The 15,507-nt window shown below is 47.9% G+C and overlaps 1 protein-coding gene across 1 annotated transcript in view; it reads left to right on the top strand.

Moving 5' to 3' along the window:
* PPP5C (protein phosphatase 5 catalytic subunit) overlaps nt 1-15,507 on the top strand; it is a 349,815-nt gene that overhangs the window by 192,383 nt on the left and 141,925 nt on the right. Inside the window, exons 5-6 of the mRNA XM_086938408.1 lie at nt 9,049-9,114; nt 9,629-9,727. Of these exons, the coding sequence (XP_086794534.1) occupies nt 9,049-9,114; nt 9,629-9,727 (165 nt within the window). The remainder of the gene's footprint in view (nt 1-9,048; nt 9,115-9,628; nt 9,728-15,507) is intronic.

Genomic DNA, 15,507 nt, shown 5'->3' with positions numbered 1-15,507 from the left:
ATTCGGTCCTTTTAATTACAATACCCCCGGTAACAGATATAAAAGTGCAAAGACCCCCTTTATTACGGCCGTGAGCTGCGGTATGAAAGGTTTGGTAACCATTAATATGGTGGGTGTCCCGGGACCAGGTTTCCTGGAGACAAATTACATTGTGCCCTGTGACGACCTCCAGCCAGTATTTTTGGTCGACTTTATCCGCTAAACCAGCCACGTTCCAAGAGAGGAAACTATATATGAACTCCTCAGGCTTCAAAATGTTTATAGGAGAGGGAATCAAGAATATTACACTGTGGTGGAGGTGAATCAACTGCAACAATAGTTTTGCAAAATTGATCATTCTCTGTTGGTAAAGGCCCTTGAAAAATGGTTGGGGGCGTGAGTTCCCCTGCCGCAGGGTAGGTATTTAAGCACCCTATTTGGTGGAGATCAGTTGGCGGGATATCGGTCGTTGTTACTGGAGATTGTGTCGCACTAGTTCCCTGGTGTGAATCCTGATCGGTTAGATCCATGAGGGCATCATATCGTTTTGACAGGGGGACAAACCGGGATGGTGGGTTGTTTTCTCGATGGATTGAAAAGTTCTGGCGTTTAAATTGCCCGTGTGGGTTCTCAAAAACCCGACGATTGGTGGACCATGGGGTCATGTGAAAAGTCTATGGGTCGCACACTTCTGACCTCACCAGCGGGTGTAACCCTTGAGCATCATGGTAAATGCAGTCTTTAGGCGTGTGCGCCTTTCGTAGCTCTGGACGTGTAACAGGCAAAGTTGCAGCACCAACTCTGTACACCCGTGTTTCGGAATTGTTGTTCCTCATCAGCAGAGTGTAGGTTTTTTAACAGATTACTTGATAGGTTGCCAAAGTATTAACAGGTTTGGTACCCCTCGTGGGGCAAAGATGCGGTGTCCGAGCTAGTCAGCTCCAAGGTTTAAGGGAACCATATAAAGTGAAAAGTATATGGGTCGCACACTCCTGACCTCACCAGTGGGTGTAACCCTCGAGCATCATGGTAAATGCAGTCTTTAGGCGTGTGCGCCTTTCGTAGCTCTGGACGTGTAACAGGCAAAGTTGCTGCACCAACTCTGTACACCGGTGTTTCGGAATTGTTGTTACTCATCAGCAGAGTGTAGGTTTTTTAAGGGACTACTGGATAGGTCGCCAAAGTATTATCATCTTTGGTGGAAATAAGGGATAGTTATTATGTTTATAATGGATGGGCACGCCACGATGGCCACGGGGGACGATTAAGGCCTCTGGATAAAAGTATTTTAAGGTTCTAGGAACTATGGATCCCAGTTGATAATACCATTCAGCGATGTATGGGACCACCCTACGGTCTCTGAAATTTATGATAATTACATCTCCTGCAGTGTCCTTAGGTCTAGAGCCTATCCACGCTAATCTTCTAACAAACAATATATCTCCATCTATATGGGGGGCAGTGGCCTATTTTGTTTGAGCCAGTAGATGGCTTTATTCTTTAGTTCAGAGTAACCTTCTTTCTTTCCTGCTGCAAGCTCTGGTACACCTGTCAAAATTATAGCATATGGAACCGCCTCTGGGGGAAGATCTACGTGACATCCTTGAGTTGTTATGGGTTGACCTATCGGTTGACGGGTTGTTGTGTCTATAACTTTGAAATCTGAGTGTGTAGTGGGTATTGTAGAAGTGTTACGTGGAAAAATAACTGAGTCTCTGGGTCCTTTAAGAGTGGTGTGTGGGTAGTTTGTTAATCTTATTGGTTTTCCCTGGTTTCACACAAGGAATATTTGCAGTATGTTGCGTATCTTTGAGAGGCCTGACTTTCCCCGTGGTCATCTCAGGACCAGATGGGATAAGTTTAGTGGCATCTTTATTGACTGAATGTGGTTCACTGGGTTTAGTGGTTGTGTTGATGGCTACCAAGCCCTTTAAAATTTGAGAGTTTAAAATGGTTTCTACCTTTAGTTCATTCAGCTGGTCACCTATTCTTTTTACCCTTTCTAATATAGTAAGAAGTAGGGATCTGACTAGATGTTCTATGTCACTTAAAACTAGCTTAGGTTCAGGTGATTGTTGCTTTAACTTAGATTGAGGTTGTGGGAGATTTGATTTTGACTTCAGTGGTGGTCGACAGGATTGGGATGTTATATTACGATTAGCGGTTTGTGGGCTGGAACCCAATCGGGCTACTTTAAGTTGCCCACCCCGGCGATCCCTTCCCCGTCTCTTCCTTTTTATTAAGGTAGGTTGTCTACATGGTGTTTGCGTGGGAGTGTTGTTTACCGGGGTAGGAGTAGCATTTGGAAGCTGCAACAGGGAAATCTCTGATGCAGAGAAGTCTAATGAGGAATCCGAGAAGGTTAAATCAATGTTAGGACTTCTCAGTGGAACAGAGATAAAGGTTGGAGAATTTTCCTGAAAAAGAAGGGGAATACTAGTATCCATGGAAGGGGGAATCCCTGTGCTCACTGGGCTGAATCTGAGAGGGGGTAAAGTCTGACGAATTGTACCCAATGATGACCGCTTGTTTTTTTGAAGTTCGAGGGACAAGCGTGTTTCCGCTACGGATATTTCATGGTCCAAGTTCGAAACAGCTTTAATGCGAAAGTCATCCAGGGTGCCTCTTATCTTCCCCCTCATTTGTTGTTTCCCGCCATTTCCGGGCTTCGGTGGCAATGTCAAAGGTCAGTAGAAAGAGAGAATGTGGGGATATACAATAAAGTGACGGGGCCCGGCCGGCCACAGTCGTCCACGGACGACCACAGACGGCCCGCCCTTTGCCCGGGCTTCGCCCGGCTAGTCCCGCGATGCGTCTCGCGATGCTTTGAGAGGGCTCGAAGAAATACACAGCAGTGGGCGGGGACAGCATGGGAAGAGGCACCAGCTGCAGGTCACTCTAAGAATGCTGGTCCTCTCAGTCCCGGCGTCCCGCTGTTGTAGTCCCACAGAATCAGGCTCAGGAATCCGCCGTCACCTCCGCACCTCCGACGCTGTGGCCAGGGCAAACAGCCAGCAGAAAGGGTCCAGTGAAGAAACAGGCAAAATGATGGCAGGAAACTGCTGCCAGCGGCTCCCGCGGTGCGGGGGCCGGGAGCAGTTAAGGGCAGTGCTCACTGTTATCGTACATCATATTAACCAGTCTCCATAGAATGAAAGATACCATGTTAAACCCGAAAGTCATATTCTAGAAGATCGATTGTATCAATATTCTTTTTTTCAGTATTTATGCAGTTAATGTGAAAAAAGAAATTGTTGCTGAGCTCGTCTAACAATTGACTTGAAAGAAAATAGTATTTGTGTGTGTTAGCAAGTGTTGGATGTAAACTATTTATAAAAATTCCATGTGTAGGTTTGTAGTTTTTTCATCGACCTACTCCCACCATTTTTCCTCCAACCACAGCCCTGCCAAGTACCATGCATCTGGCGTTAGACATACCCATTTTAATGCAGTTGTCTGCTTTACCGCATTTTAAATGTATTAGTCACATATAATTAGAGCTCCTACAACTTTATGAAGTCGTGAGGCACCGCATTTAATTAACCCCTTCGCTGCGGCGGCAATTCCGCCGCAGCGCTAGGGGGGGAGGGGGGCGAGCGGCGGCCGCATGCTCGTGACGGAGCGGCTCCGTCACGAGCCGCGGTTGAGCTGTGCTCGTGACAGAGCGGTTCCGTCATGGCCCCGCCCGCTCAATAGAACACGCCGCGGAGGCGCGAAATCAGCACCGCGGCGGCAGGGCCATGACTGAACCGCTCCGCCATGAGCACAGCTCAGCCGATGCTCATGACGGAGCAGCTCCGTCATGAGCATGGGAGGGGTTAAACAAAACAAAGCCACCACACTCTGTGCTACAGGTGTTGTCAGGCAAATTAAGCAGCTGGCAGGACTAGGGACTCACTGGTGTTGCTATGGTCACAGTAAACCATAGCAACCAGGGCACAAGTCCTAAAAAAAGAAGTGGGGGGACTCTCCAAGGTAGGCGTGGTCAAAGGAAGTGACATCACGACAGGAAGTGACATCACGACAGGAAGTGACATCACGACAGGAAGTGACATCACATGTAAGGCAGAGCTATCATTTGCATATATTGCAAGATTTAACAATTGAAGCTGCTTGGTACTTAAGCCTGTGACTTAAGGTCCCTGTATGGAGGAATTAGCAGTTTACAGATAAATACAGACAGAAAACAATGTGTTTACTGTCTACTGTCTACATTTATTTGGTCATCTCCCGAATAGGCAGATTGCATAGTGAGCCTCTGGAATAGAACTGCACAGTTTTTAACACTGCCCTCTGTTGTGCAAAAGTCCAATAAGAGCCTAGTTGTCTCAGCCCCTCCAGGTGACTTCCTCTGGCCGTAGGAGATGTCATGGGTGTAGCCTGTAGTATGGTCATACCAAAACAAGCCAGTTGTGGCGCATAGATGCAACCCAGATTTTCAGGGAAATCTCAGTGTTTCCTTTTTAGGTCTGTCTTTCTATGAACATACCTGTGCTGGAATGGCTGAGCAGGATCAAGCAATCAGGGGAATTGTAAGTGCGCTACTCACCTGTGAGGGTCTCAAGGCGCTGGTGGGGGGAATGGTGAGGGGGGGTGCAATCTGTCTAACCGAAGAGAGGATTCTATATCAGCTTCTGTGGGATGTGATAATATATACATTGGTTTTATATATTACGGTAGTTGAGATTTATACTGCAAAATGTGTCATACGTTTCTTTTGGCCTATTAAGAGTATATATATGGATTTAGAATTTCTACAGGAGTGTACATACTCTGTAAAAGGGATGAGTTGGGCATCTGCCAACACAGGAAATGTCCTGCATCCGCCAAACCCTTATAACATCCAAAGAGCAAAAATGACTACATTGCAGGCGGACCCACTACACAAGGACATGGCTACCAATGGTGCAGCAGGTGTAGTGACAATGGGGCTCAACGCTGTGAAGGAAACACTCCACATAATTATTATTATTTCTATGTTGGCATTAGGGTCCTGGCACCCTTGCTGGGCCACGACAACCATATCTGATGTCCAACTATTTCATTTAGCAACCTAGTACAGGTCAGAGTTGGAGCCTTGGTTCTCTATACTCCTTGGACATACGTACCCGGTTCTAAACGTTGTCACTCGAATAATGCAAATCTGCTGCTGCACGTTTTTTCCACATAATTTCTGATTTACTGCATTGGTCACACAATCCGTCATCTGTTTAATAATCTGCAGACTTGAACAAAGAAAATGCGTCTAGCCGGGCAGTGGAAGACCCTATGCAGATGTTGGCTGGTCGCCTTTCAGTTGCTTATTACTGTATTTAAATGGTACACTTGTACTAATTGTGTGAAACATTTGCCCTAACAGTGTTAAAATGTAAAAAAAATTGCAAAATTATGAAATAACAGCGTTACAAAATGTGCCACATTACCTTACATGATGTGCTTTTCTTGCAAATTGTTTTAGTCAAAAAAGTGTGGTTGACAATTGAAAACCCGCTGTCCCTGGATGACTCTTTATGAAGTGCGTCAAACAAGTCCAGAAAGGTTTACACACGCATGTCACAAAATATGCAGTGTAATCAACTATGTTTGAAAGATCTCATTTTTTTACGTTCATACGTGAGTAGGCCTTGTAGCCCAGTTTTGCTCTGACTTCTGGCTCTTGTATCGCTGTTTTTATAATTAAATAAACAAGACTGCAAGGACCACAATGCTACAGAAGATCCTGGACTGAATAAACTACTCACGCACAGACCTTGAAAACTTCAGAACTCATGCTGTTTAAGGGCGCATGAAGGTTTTAAGAATAGGCTTCTGCGACAGCAAAGTAAATACAAATATACTAAGAATCTCAAAATGACAATACATTGTTTATTTCCTAAAATGCCACCTGTTGATTTCCCAGCAGTGGTTTAAATGGTGCACTCCTTGTTTAACTTGCTCCCTGCATTTGAGCAACTCTGGCATACGCCGCCTATAGATTGCCCTGAACACTCTCTTTCTTTCCACCTGCTGTTTGGAGTGCATGTTTAACAGCTACTTGAATCCCTGTATTTCTTCCCAACCAGTTCAATATTCTGCATAGCGTCCACCGGCCCCTGCTGCGTGCAGAAGGAGATTCTACAATCGCTGTGTTGATATCTCCCTTGAGACAGTGTCTGTTTGTTTACACGGGCGAGGTGTTAAAAACGTAGCACTCTCACAGACAGTTTTATATTGATCTTGTCTGTGCAGTTTGGGTTCATCCTAGTGCTTTCATTGGACTACAGTGCGAGAGTATGGCAGGAGGCATGGTGTCTTTAACCCTCCCCCTCCCGCTACCAGTCCAGGGGGCGCCGGTCCTACCGCAGTTCGGAGGGGCTGGTCTGACTGATGTTATTCACCAGTCTTTGAAGGTAGCCTGGAGGTGTGACCTTTGCTTGGTGCATTTCCAGCCTGCCTTTCACACCTCATTTAGGTTGATGAAGGGGATGGCAGGAGCCTGCCGCCCATCAGACTGGCACCGGCGCCATGGAGAGCTGGGCCACCCTTTGTCTGAACTGACACCTGAGGGGCTATTGATGCTGGCGGATGGGAGCACAGTAAGGTGTAAGGGAGTGGGGGCGACATACCGACTCAAAGTAATTTGCAAACGAGGGAGGCGACTGTCTGCCGGGGGCGCGGAGGGGGGCTCATGGCCGGGAGAGGAGTCTCGAGCAGGGCAGGCAGCAGCTGAGGCCGGGAGTGGAGTCTCGAGTCTCGAGCAGGGAAGTCTGCAGTGGGAGGCGGAGGCAGGTCAGGCAGCAGGCAAGGATGGACGCGGTTTTGATGGAAAAGGGTGGACGGCTTTTTTGATTGAGCAGGGTGGACGGCATCCACCCTGGAAAACCCTCGAAAATAAGTGGGGGGATGCCGTCCACCCGCGTGGTACCCCGACTCGTGCCCTGCCCTGATAGCAACACATGTCAGGGCGCACAGGCAAGGAGTACTGCATGTCTTTTAGCCCCTTCGAAGCGCCCGTCTGCCAACTGCCATCACGAGCACTACCTCCGTAGTGCTGCACACGGCCCCGCCCACTCAATAAAACCGCCGCACCGTGGCGGAATTGCCTCCGCAGTTAAGGTGAGCAAATGTTTGAACCTTTAGATTCTGTGCGATCGATTTGTATGGCGTTATCCCTCAGAACGGGCAGCAGTATTAAAAGATGGTTTGCAAGGGAGGAGATGAGTTTGTAATGGAATGACCACTTGTTAAGAAACCAATAAGTGTTTCTGCCTCAAATTATTTATATACACTCCAACGTTGCTGCTGATACACCGTGAGCTCTTACTAAACAGTTTTTTGGTGTTATAATTTTTTATTAGCATTTCCTAAAAAAGGAAAGTTAACCGTCAGTTAATTGAAAGTGTTGCTCTTTTAATAATTACACATGTTGCACAGGAAATACTTGCAGCAGTTTCTTACTTATGTGCATGCATTGTCATGGTACACTGACTCCAGTTAGGTAGGGTATGCGTGTCAGTATAGGCCGTTTCAGTGTTGCTTTGTGTCGGTATGGTTTTGTTTGAATCTTGGTGATATTCACCTGCTTTATAAGCGAGACACGTTTTTTTATTGAGTCTCGTTCCCAGAGCCAATGTACGTGAGCCCCAGGATTGGAAAATAGGAGCAGGGACTGCAGTAGATATATTGCCGAGACACATCACTGTTTAAAATATTGTGCATTATTTTATTAGCACAGGGTGATGTGTGCATTTCTTTCACTAAATCTATAAACCGTTCACAGTCCTTTCTTAAGCTGTGCACATCCTTCCCAGGCCATTTCAGGAGCAACACACCTTATTCTCTATTTGGGAGGATGTCAACCAGCAAGCCCTACATTCTTTTGGATTGCAAGCAGTGCCTCAGATCTATTGATCATTCAGCTCAGAGTGTTATTCTATTTTGTAATGCACGTAGTCCTTAATTTATATTTGAAAAACATGACCAAAAGTATGAGAATGCAATAAAAAAATGCTTGGATGACCTACTCACTCACAAAAATCAGAATTTTGCAACCGCTGTACTTGTTAAGTTGTAGGGGTATGAACAGATAAGCTCATGTCTCTACTAGTAAAATATATCCTGTGCAGAAGGGTAGAAGGGTAGAAGGCCCTTGGCTCTGGTGGACTAGTCCATAGAAAGAAAATGCGGGGTACTTGTGATCACTAAGATGTAATCACACAGGATTGTTTAATTCAAGTCATGGCGTAGCTTGTTTGTGAGCTCTCCTGGGAGGTGGTGGAGAAGTGCTTGTGGGATGCCTATGACAATGCTGAGAAATTCAACTCCGTGACTAGGCCCTGCTTTGGCAAGGTGTAGCAGGGGTGCCATAGACCCTAATGCAAACAAGGAACCCCCCCCGCTGCCCCCCCCGCCTTTTCCCGGTGACCTAAAAAACAGCTACAACTCCCTCTATAGTGCTTTGATCATATATATAGAAATGTGAATTGTTTCATGAACTCCTTGGTCATCAGGAAGCCAACCATGATCATATGGGGTTACTTATTCATGATTAGTGTTCATGAGTTTTTGATATTTTAGTTTCTTGACAGAAGTTATACGAAAGGAATGAGTTTTAATGTGGATATGTCATTTGATTATTCAACCATGTGTGACGGGGCCCACTTGTTGCCATGGCCCTAGCTTGCTAGGGTCGCAAAGAAGTAAGTGCCTGAGACTGAGTGATAGAATAATCTCCTTGTTGCACTTGCACTATGCTATAAAGTTCGCTTTTTAGGCTAGCTCACGGTCATGAATGATCAGATCAATTAGATCATCTTCCTTGCAGCTGCAGTGCCTGCTTGCCCTCTGTTACTAAGAACTGCAGTCACACAGTCTGTCTCCAGTTAGTCCCCTTCCATTTCTAGTGCTTTGCAGTAGTTTTAAGATCTTCTTAAAGTTTCTCGTTGCTCTTATGGTTTTCATTTATGATATTTATATGTTTCCCTCGTCTTATTGCTTGATTTTTCTCATGAGAAAGTGTCACTCATAGTTGTTGAAATGTAATTGTGCCCTGCTCCTTTCAGCCATATCAGTACTTTTTTCCCCTGGCAGATTCTTGTGCAGACAAAGGAATTTCTCGCCAAGCTTCCAAGTCTCGTAGAAACAGTCTTAGAGGAGGTGAGTACTTCGAGTCCGCTAGCTAGCCCTCTTTTAAGTATGGATATTTATTTTGTTTTCTATTTCTCTATGTAATTTATCTTGTTAGTTGGAGACCACAAACACAAAAAAATTACCATGCTAGCTAAAATATAATAACATAACACAAACTAATCACGCAGCAAAAAACATGATAGTTATGTAATTTAACAATGTGCTGCCTTGCTAGATCAACATTTTTTAGCCCGAACTCTGCCGGCCTTTTTCGCCCTCATTCTACCTGCCTCCGCCCTTGCCTTGCCTGCCCTCTTCGCCACTTGCTCTTCATACTTGTTATGCCTGCCTTTCTTGCTCTGCCAGCCTGGCTTCCTAGCGGCTACACACTTCTTGCCTCGCCCATCTCACCCCCAGCCCTCCCTGCCTGATCCCTCACCTGCTAGTCCCTCGTTTTGTAACCTCTTAAATTGTCCTCCCCTCCCAGCCTCTCCAAACATCTTCTACCCTTGCACTCACATAAATGTGTTTTTTCTTTCAGAAGGACAAGATAACGATTTGTGGGGACACACATGGTCAGTTCTACGACATGATGAATATATTTGATTTGAATGGACTACCATCGGAAACAAACCCTTATGTATCCTTTTGTTGTCAGTCTGAAGCTTTTTTGCATTTCTGCCTATATGTGTTTCTGTACCACTTACACTACTCCCTTAAATACTCAGAACACATGAAATGAAGACATATGATGTCTTCATCGTAATTCATGATCCCGTTCAAAGTAAATATATAAATACTTAAGCATTTTATATTCAGTGCATTTTTGCAGGTGAGGTGCTCCTTGACAAAAGAGAAACCCATTCCAAGACAGGAGATTTCTTGGGTACCGCTGTCCTGATTGAGTCTATGAATTCTTGGCCTTACATTTTCTTTGACTGCAATGTTACTTGCATGGTTTAAAAAAAATGTTTTCGTTCTTGTTTCTAAGGGTGTTTGTTATCTACCTTCTTTGACCCAGCTAACTAGAGCACTACCACCATGTTCTCCCTTCTTCCCCAGGCTCGTCCTTTGCTTCTTGCACACTGGCTTTTTATTTTTCTATTGCCTCACTCCCAGTCTTCATCTCCTCTGTAGGTCCCCAACCCACTTCTGGTTAACCCAATCTACCAGTCGTGCGTTGAGTTCAGTCACTCCTTTATCCTTCCTAACACAATATATTTTTTGGAGCGCCCGGCACCTAACATTTCCCGTCAGGCTGCTCCATTTTCAAAAAGTGCTTTTTCACACAAATAATGTAATTTTAGGTCTCGCCCTGGCGAAAGCGCGAAGCGCGCTCTCGCCGCGAGACTATAGCTGTCGGCTCAGCCGACAACGAGTGGAGACAAGAGCTGGCCACGCGCGCAGCATTTTCAATGGAAGAGACAAGAGCTGGTCACGCGCAGGATTGTTAACGGTATTTGGTCGCGCGCGTGAGTCAGTCTGCAATTCAGACTGGGAGCAGCCGATGTGCACGCTCACGGCAACGGCGTCTCATGCACTCCCACCGCGCTTTCACTTTCGCCGCCGCCATGAAGATCCGGGGGGGGATCGCTTATCGTTTCTAAATTGTCTGTACATGTTTCAAAATGCCGACTTTGAAAAATACGAAGTAAGTCCTCACCTTGTATTCCTTTTTCGGATTTGCCACCTGTTGTTAGGTTCTTGTTTTTAAAGCAGCCGTATCATACTTTCAGTGCTCGTACACCCCCCGCTTCCCCCTCCCGTGAACGCTGCGCCTTCCATGCGCCGAGAAGCTTTCATGCTCCACTGCTACTATAAATCTCTTGTTTTTGTTAGGCACGGGTAAGTTAAGTGATTTAACCAGAATCACAGGATGTCGAGCGTCCCTGCTGAGACTCTACATCGGTCCCCCAGTTTCGAGGGCCACCGCCCTAGCCGTTGAGCCACATCCCCTCATTAGTTTGTGTGTACCGAGTCCGCACTTCGTGCACCATGCAGCGAACACCATGATAGGACGGCTCTTAGTAAGTTCACTATTAAGTTTGCACTGGAAGGTACAGCGCGGTCATTTCGGGTCAGCAAGGAGGGAGCGGGTCCGAGGAGATGTCCTTGCTCCAAAAGCTGCCTGAATGCAGCAGAATGCAGTGTCTTGCACCAGGTTGTTGATCGTGTCACATGTGTATGTGAGCAGTGATGTGAGCGGTGTTTGTGTCAAGCAGATTTAAATTAAAAAAAGAAGGAAACAGTTTTGGTTTGGTAGATGCAGTAGTCGTGAACAGTGGGTTTACAGCTATCCATTTCCCTATGTCGTCTTACTTAAATTTGCTCCAAAAGTCTTGCTGATGTCTTTCCCGTCTAGACATAGGTGCGACATGTGCCTGTGTTTTCTTTAGCTCCTATTTTTATTCGAATGTTCTTTTTTAAAATGTTTTTAGTTGTATTGGTCTACATAGGGTTCTAGCATCAGGCGATGAACTTCCCATGAAATGCTGTTCCTATGTACAGAGTTACAGTCTGGGTGTCTGTGTTGGCGCTCTGTGTGTGTGTGTGTGTCTGTGTTGGGTGTGTCTCTGTGTATACCTGGGTGTGCCTCTGTGTCTGTGTGTGGGTGTCTGTGTGTGGGTATCAGTGTTTCTGTGTGTGTTTCTGTGCGTCTGTGTGTGTGTGTGTGTTACGTTGTGCTCCCGCGGTGTTCTGGCCTCACACACCCCGACGCGTGTTTTTGGTTCTCATGCTGGTCGCCCTAACGCTGGGAAGGCAGCTGCTGCCTTTCAATGGGAGAAGAGGTATTTCAAACCCTTTTATTTTGTTTTACAAGACAGGGTACATACAGTGAAGGCTGGGTGTGATTTCAGCTGGCACTCGGCAAAGAGAACTGCAGTTAATGAAAGTGATTAATTTGAGGACTGCCAGTCACGAGCTGCCCTGGAACACTTTGCAACGTTATATTATTCTATTTTCTTCGTTACAATTCAGCCATTAACTTTTGCTGGCACGCAGCTCGGAGGGGTTAATGCACCCTTTGCAGAGATCTCAGTGCAACTACCATGAAAGGTTGCAAACCAATGAAAACATCTCGGATGCACCCTCTGAGGTTTGTGTGCACGTGCAGCAGGGGGTCCAGGTAAGATAGCTCGGTGCATTAATACTTCAGCGGAGCTCGTGTGCATGAAGCAGGGCGGCCGTTCCAACCCCAGTGACACAGCTCAATATTTTAAAGACCTGTGTGCAGAGATGTAGATGCGACAGTCAGTGCTCGGGTCCCTAATCGAGTGAGACAGCTCAGATGAGTCATGCACCTGCTGCAGAGCGTGCAGTGTACAGGTTCCAGTCCCATGAAGTCAGCTCAACCGGTCTACGCTCCCTCCCCAGAGTCCTAGCCACTAGGTGCACTGCAAGTGGGATAGCTCAGTGTGTTAGTGCAGCTTCTGCAGTGTGTGAGGTTCCCAGTGAGACAGTTCAATGAACAATATGCCCGCTACATAGATCCGGAATCCTGCAATATAACACAGCTCTGGGGGTTCGTGCTCCTGCTGCAGAGATCCGCCTGTGCAATCCGAGGCAGAGACTTTCACAGCCAAAGATTGCTCAGTGAGCTGAGTGGGTGTCTGAGGGCGAACAAGCAGATTACAGGTGCCAATCACAGGCGTGCAGATCGAGGCGCTACCCGAAAGTCCTCTAAAACCCACAGTTGCTCCGCCGGCTGCAGATGCTTACTCAGGGTGATCGTCACAGGCGCCACTCCGCCTTTTATCCGGGCCGCTTGGTAAAAGGAGTCCAGCTGCAGACCCTGTGCAGCGTCAGGTGGTCTGCAGTCGGCACTAGGCGCTAGAACTCCGGCTCCAGATGCTGTCTGGCCACCCTGCTCTCTGAAAGCACAGTGTGGAGAGGCTGTGTCTGCTGCAAGGGTGAGTCACACCGAGCCGCTCTGCCTTTTATCCGAGTCGCTTTTTAGGTTTTGCCTCGCCAAAAAGATGCGCTCTGCGCATCTTTTTCGGCGCAGGCGAAAACCTGATGAGAACTGTAGTGTGCTTTGGCTCGGCCCTCGTCATTCATTGGCTGGCTCCGTAAATGGAGCCTAGCCATTGGATGAGGGGCCTGTCCGTCAATGCCGGACCAGACACGGGGGCGTTCCCGACATTCTTTGGCTTTTGCCGACGTCACGCGACGTCAGGCGAAAGCCGGGAACGCCCCCGAATCTGGTCCGCCATTGAAGGCACCCGGAAGAAGTCCAGGTGAGTGCTTGCTTTTTTAAATGCTTGTTTGCCGGTTCCCACCCCCTCTCCCGCTCTCCGTGTCTCCCCGGCCCCGTTCCCGCCCCCTACCGCTGCCTCGGCTCCCGTTCCCGCCCCCCTCCCGTTCGTGTACTCTCCCGCCCCCCTCGTTCTCTCCCGCCCCCCTCGTTCTCTCCCGCCCCACTCCCGGGTTCAACCACGGCATTAGGAACATCTCCGCCCCCTCCCGTGTTGCTGAGTAGCCTTACAATTACCAGGCAGGATAAGGGTAGCAAAGACCCAATGTCCGATATTCCGTGTCTAAGGGCCTGCTATAGAGATTGGAGGGACCGTAACAAACAGTGAGTCCCAGTTAAACTGCCACCGGGGCCGACAGGACCCCACTGGCATCCTGCAGCACTGCAGGCAGGGCCCAGGGTCCTCGAGGTTAGCATTGATCGGGTCTTGAGACTGCGGACAGCAGTGCGGCAGCGATAGTGTGTTCTCCTGCTAAGAGCTATCTAAGAATGACTTAGCATTAGAGGCCTTGCGGGCATTTGTTAGCCATTTAGGGAAATCTCTGTAATCAGAGAGATGTTTTTGCTAACTTGTCCCCGGCCGTCCTCCAGTAACTGGCGTTAAATATGCGGCATTACCTCTAATACCCTGCTCGGGGGCTCTTCAAAGCTCCGAGCGCCCGCCACTGATGTGCTGCAAAAGAACCAATCATTGGTGTAAAAGGCAGACCAGAGCTTTCCTCATATTAAGGTGACAAGGCCGCCGTTGTCTGCATATGACATCGATCAGTTGCTGCAGGCTCGTGGTTTCAAGCATTGATTAGCTATCCTCACACTGTCGGCCTAGGCCGGAGGTGTATATATCCGCTGGGGCCTGATTTACCAAAGGCTGACTTTGTTTAATTCCGTTTTCTGGCCTATTCGCTATGCAGTGTTCTTCAATTAACTAGCTCAGCGAGTAGAACTGCAGCCTCGACGCAGGTCCCGGGCACTTGCGTTTGTAGAAAGGAGTTGAGGAGCGGCAATTAGGTCCCGGGCACTTGCGTTTGTAGAAAGGAGTTGAGGAGCGGCAATTACCAGAACCTGAGGGAAATCTCGACGAAGAGAAGGGAAGTCATTAACGGGCTGCACGGGCCTGCGCTTTAAATGCAGCTTTCCTCTGGCATGTTTCGAGAAACAGTCATGGTGTCTAGAAAATTAACACTTTGTACAAACTCCTTCCACAGTAACACATGTACACTTTGATGTTTGTTGGACAACTGAGAGATGTTATCTCATTTTTTCTTTTTAAATACACGAAAAAAGCTGTTTTATCAGAAGAGCTCAGCTTCTTGAAAAGCCATCCTTCTCTAAGCAAAATTGTCCGATGGATGTCAACGTTTCCCGCCCCCCTCGTCTTCTCCCGCCCCCTTCCCGCCGTTCGTGTACTCTCCCGCCTCCCTCGTCCTCTCCCGCCCCCCTCCCGTTCGTGTACTCTCCCGCCCCCCTCGTTCTCTCCCGCCCCCCTCCCGCCGTTCGTGTACTCTCCCGCCCCTCTCCCCACCCCCTCCAAAAACCCTGTTATCTTGACTGGTGGACGCCCACTATCCTCTACCTCGAAGTCAGTCCCTTCGAGGCACTTGTATAAGGTCCATGCTTCTGTAGAGAGTCCTACTTATACTGACAGACACCTCTTCCGAGCGCCACGAAGTCCATCCCTTTAGGTCTGCTTACGACTACTGGCGAACAGGAAGAGCGGGGGAGCCCGAGGGTTTGTATTGCGGCGGTACGGCCGTGGAGATGGCATAAGGGCAGGAACAGATTGCCATAATCTGGAAAGGTTGAAGCAGTGCAGAACATAGTGGAATACCAGAGGACAGAGTGCGGAGCCTAAAGGAAGTGACTGCACTAGCGGGTGTGGCAGAGAAAAGGGGTGAGCTCCATAAGGCCTGTGGTCTCTCATAGACTTTTCCAGCTGCGCTCGCAGACACCTGCTGCGCGCGCCTCACTTCCTTACGGTGCCTTCACGGCACTATAATATCCTGACCAGTCCGCAGCCTTTTTTTTTGCCGGATCACACCCCCGCCCCCTCCCCCCCCCCCCCCCCCCCCCCCCCCTCACTCCGGAACGCTCTAAACCCCTGCGCTCACCCTTCTAACCCCAGAATGCCTAAATCCCCTCTCTTACCTATACCAGTCCAGCTGCAC

Source organism: Lissotriton vulgaris, chromosome 9 (assembly GCF_964263255.1).
Source record: "Lissotriton vulgaris chromosome 9, aLisVul1.2, whole genome shotgun sequence".
Taxonomy (NCBI): domain Eukaryota; kingdom Metazoa; phylum Chordata; class Amphibia; order Caudata; family Salamandridae; genus Lissotriton; species Lissotriton vulgaris.
This window is presented reverse-complemented; position numbering and strand designations above follow the sequence as displayed.